This window comes from Choristoneura fumiferana, chromosome 7 (genome assembly GCF_025370935.1).
Source record: "Choristoneura fumiferana chromosome 7, NRCan_CFum_1, whole genome shotgun sequence".
NCBI classification, from domain to species: Eukaryota; Metazoa; Arthropoda; class Insecta; order Lepidoptera; family Tortricidae; genus Choristoneura; species Choristoneura fumiferana.
In genome coordinates this window covers 12,440,348-12,442,934 of record NC_133478.1, presented here as the reverse complement: position 1 = coordinate 12,442,934, position 2,587 = coordinate 12,440,348, and the positions used below count along the sequence as shown (strand labels likewise).

At 38.7% G+C, this 2,587-nt stretch overlaps 1 protein-coding gene across 1 annotated transcript; it reads right to left on the bottom strand.

Annotated features, from left to right (window-relative positions):
• Window positions 1-714: 714 nt before the first annotated feature.
• On the bottom strand, window positions 715-2,587 carry LOC141429732 (telomerase Cajal body protein 1-like). The gene is made up of 2 exons (XM_074090215.1): window positions 2,299-2,587; window positions 715-977 (listed from the first exon to the last, which is right to left on the bottom strand). The coding sequence occupies exons 1-2, from the start codon at window positions 2,572-2,574 to the stop codon at window positions 762-764; spliced, it is 492 nt and encodes a 163-aa protein (XP_073946316.1). The 5' UTR covers window positions 2,575-2,587; the 3' UTR covers window positions 715-761.

Sequence of the window (2,587 nt, the reverse complement as noted above, 5' to 3'; positions counted from 1 at the left end):
AGTGGTAAACGAATACTACGCGAACGGAGTCCCATGCAACGGCTAGTATTTAAATAAACGTTTACATACAGTTATAACTTAACCAGCATGTGGTTGAAATAAATTAATTAATATGTAACTAACTACTACCGAACATCGGCTAAACTGATAGGTAGTGTCTTTTCCAACCTCGACATTCGCGGAATCATCGATGGTATCGATGGAGTTATACCTACTTTCAAGAATTGAATTGAATTGAATATGTAACTAGAATAGGTAGTTAATAAATTAATAATTTTAATATGCTTTTGTAACTAACAACATGGACTATGTAATTGTCTGAATAAAGAGTTTAATTATTATTTTCTTTATTTCTTTTTCATTCTTAGGATTAGGTTTTTATAATAGTTATAAAAAGTAAAATACAGAAAAGTACATACAAAATAAAAATATTATAAAAAGCTAACCTAGTTTGCCGCCGGTAACGGGGTAGGGCCCAAGCTACCGGTGGTCAGGGCCGCAGAGTGAGGAACCTCCGATTATTATTATTATTATAGCCTTGGCATACAAAACCGTTTTCTAATAGCCTAGTCATAAGGATCATTGTTCAGTCAGCAGCGCCAATATCTGCTGATTTTTAGGTCAGGTAGGACATGTCGGATATTTTTGCACGCTCTGCTGTGACAGATATTGATACAGATCTTAACCGCTAAAAGGGTGAAAGAATAGTAAAACTGTAAACATAAGCTTTTTATATAACTCTTATAACATAATATTTTTTACTATAACGGTAACTCAGGAACATCACCAATCCACCAAAACACCAAACTGTTTTCAGGGTGGCACGAATATTTCAAGTCTTCACTGAGTCCATTAATTTCGGTTCCATCTTCGTCTTGAATAGGATCTTTGAAATGATACTGGCCGGAGCCTGTAGCGAGAATCGGCCTAAATGGGTGTATTGATACACTATTGCAGCAGTCTTTGTGGAGAGGAAACTGAAAAAAAAAGAAATTTATACTTTACTCCTATTGATTGATTTAACTGATGGGAATTTATTATTGTTCGATTTTGCAAGGCTAACTTAAAAGGCGACCTTTGGTAGCAGTATTTAATAAAATAACAATTAATAAGTATAAATTAGGTACAAATGTGGTTGACATTTAATTATCGGCTTTTAAAATCATATTATATACCCTAATAAAAAATAGTGAAGTGTTATCTTAGTGTTATCGAAAGATTCCACAGTAGGTCTGATTCAATTGGTTCAATAGTAAATATGAAATAGACTAAGAAAATTCAAAGAGACAAAAATTCAAAAACAAAGTGTATGAAACTTTCATGTAACACAGTATATAGTGTAAGTCTACATAAATCACTTAAACTATATGTTTTTAGTGGGAGCTTGTAAGGGAGTAAGTGAATGTAAGACTATTTATTGTACTGAGCATGCATGGAGGCCTTAGAGCAACGCGGGCTTCCAACGGAAGGGAGTAAACATTCGCCGCGTTCCCCTCTGTCAAAGTAGAAGCCCAACTGGGCGTACGAATTTTATAAAACAAGGCGCGCTCGGATTTCAAACTAGACCGAATCGAGTCGCGCGACTGAACGCTGCAGTGCTAAAAATGCCGAATTGTTCAGTTTTCTGCTGTAAAAAGAGATCTGGGACATCAAGCTTGCAAAAAGATGGTGTTACATTTCACATGTCAGTAAATTATTATCGTATTATTGCTGTTTAATAACATTTAAACAACAAAGTCGTACATTATTGTCGGATTCGTTTACCAACATGAAGTACGCTAATCCGTACAAATTTCAGATCGGTCAAGCGATAAATCCGAGTTTTCGCCGATGAAGAACTTAGTGATGTTACTGTCAATGTGTGAGTTTTGAGTCATCTGTACACGAATTATTAGTGTATTGTTGGATTATTTGTTTACGTCGTGATTACAGTCAGTTGGCAGTTTTGTTTTTGCATGTAAGTGTGCGGAACTGCACTTGTGTGCACATTTCCCCCCGCAACAAACGTCAGAACTATTTTAAAGGTAATCTACCGCTAAGGCTACTCCCTTCCTGTAGCAAGCCCGCGTTGCTCTAAGATGGAGGGAGAAGAGACTGGTTCGCACATCCTACCGGAATGTTCTGACGTGGCGAACCACAGGGTACTACCCTCGGATCACCGGGGTCACCCAGGAAGTCGACGGCAACGTGAAGGGTCTACTAGGCTCCCTCCAGGAGCTAGGCCTACAGCCGATCACGCAAAATAGGCGCACTAAGTTGTCGAGTTGCGGAAAACAGCCCGCCACTAGCTACACCTACCTTAAATGTTACATTATCCCTTTCGACATCCGTGACATCCAAAGCTGATTTCCAGTTTACATTGTCCACATCCCACACCTTCAAAATGCCATCTGTACCTCCTGTGACGAGATACTTGCCACACGGGGACACATCAAAATACACCCTCTGGTTGGTATCCATTATCCGGTTTAATATGTTCAGTGGCTTGCGATAGTATCGGATGTCCCAAACTAACAGTCTGTGATCTTTGCGAGCTCCTGACACGAGCTTTAGACCGTCCGGTGTAAATTTCATATGAGTTACGCCG

Bases quoted from the DNA above. Each gene is read 5' to 3' on its own strand.
- LOC141429732 (XM_074090215.1), bottom strand. From the start codon at position 2,574: ATGAAATTTACACCGGACGGTCTAAAGCTCGTGTCAGGAGCTCGCAAA. The intron at 978-2,298 runs GTAGGTGTAGCT...TTTTTTTTTCAG, and splicing joins GGGATAATGTAACATTTAAG to TTTCCTCTCCACAAAGACTG.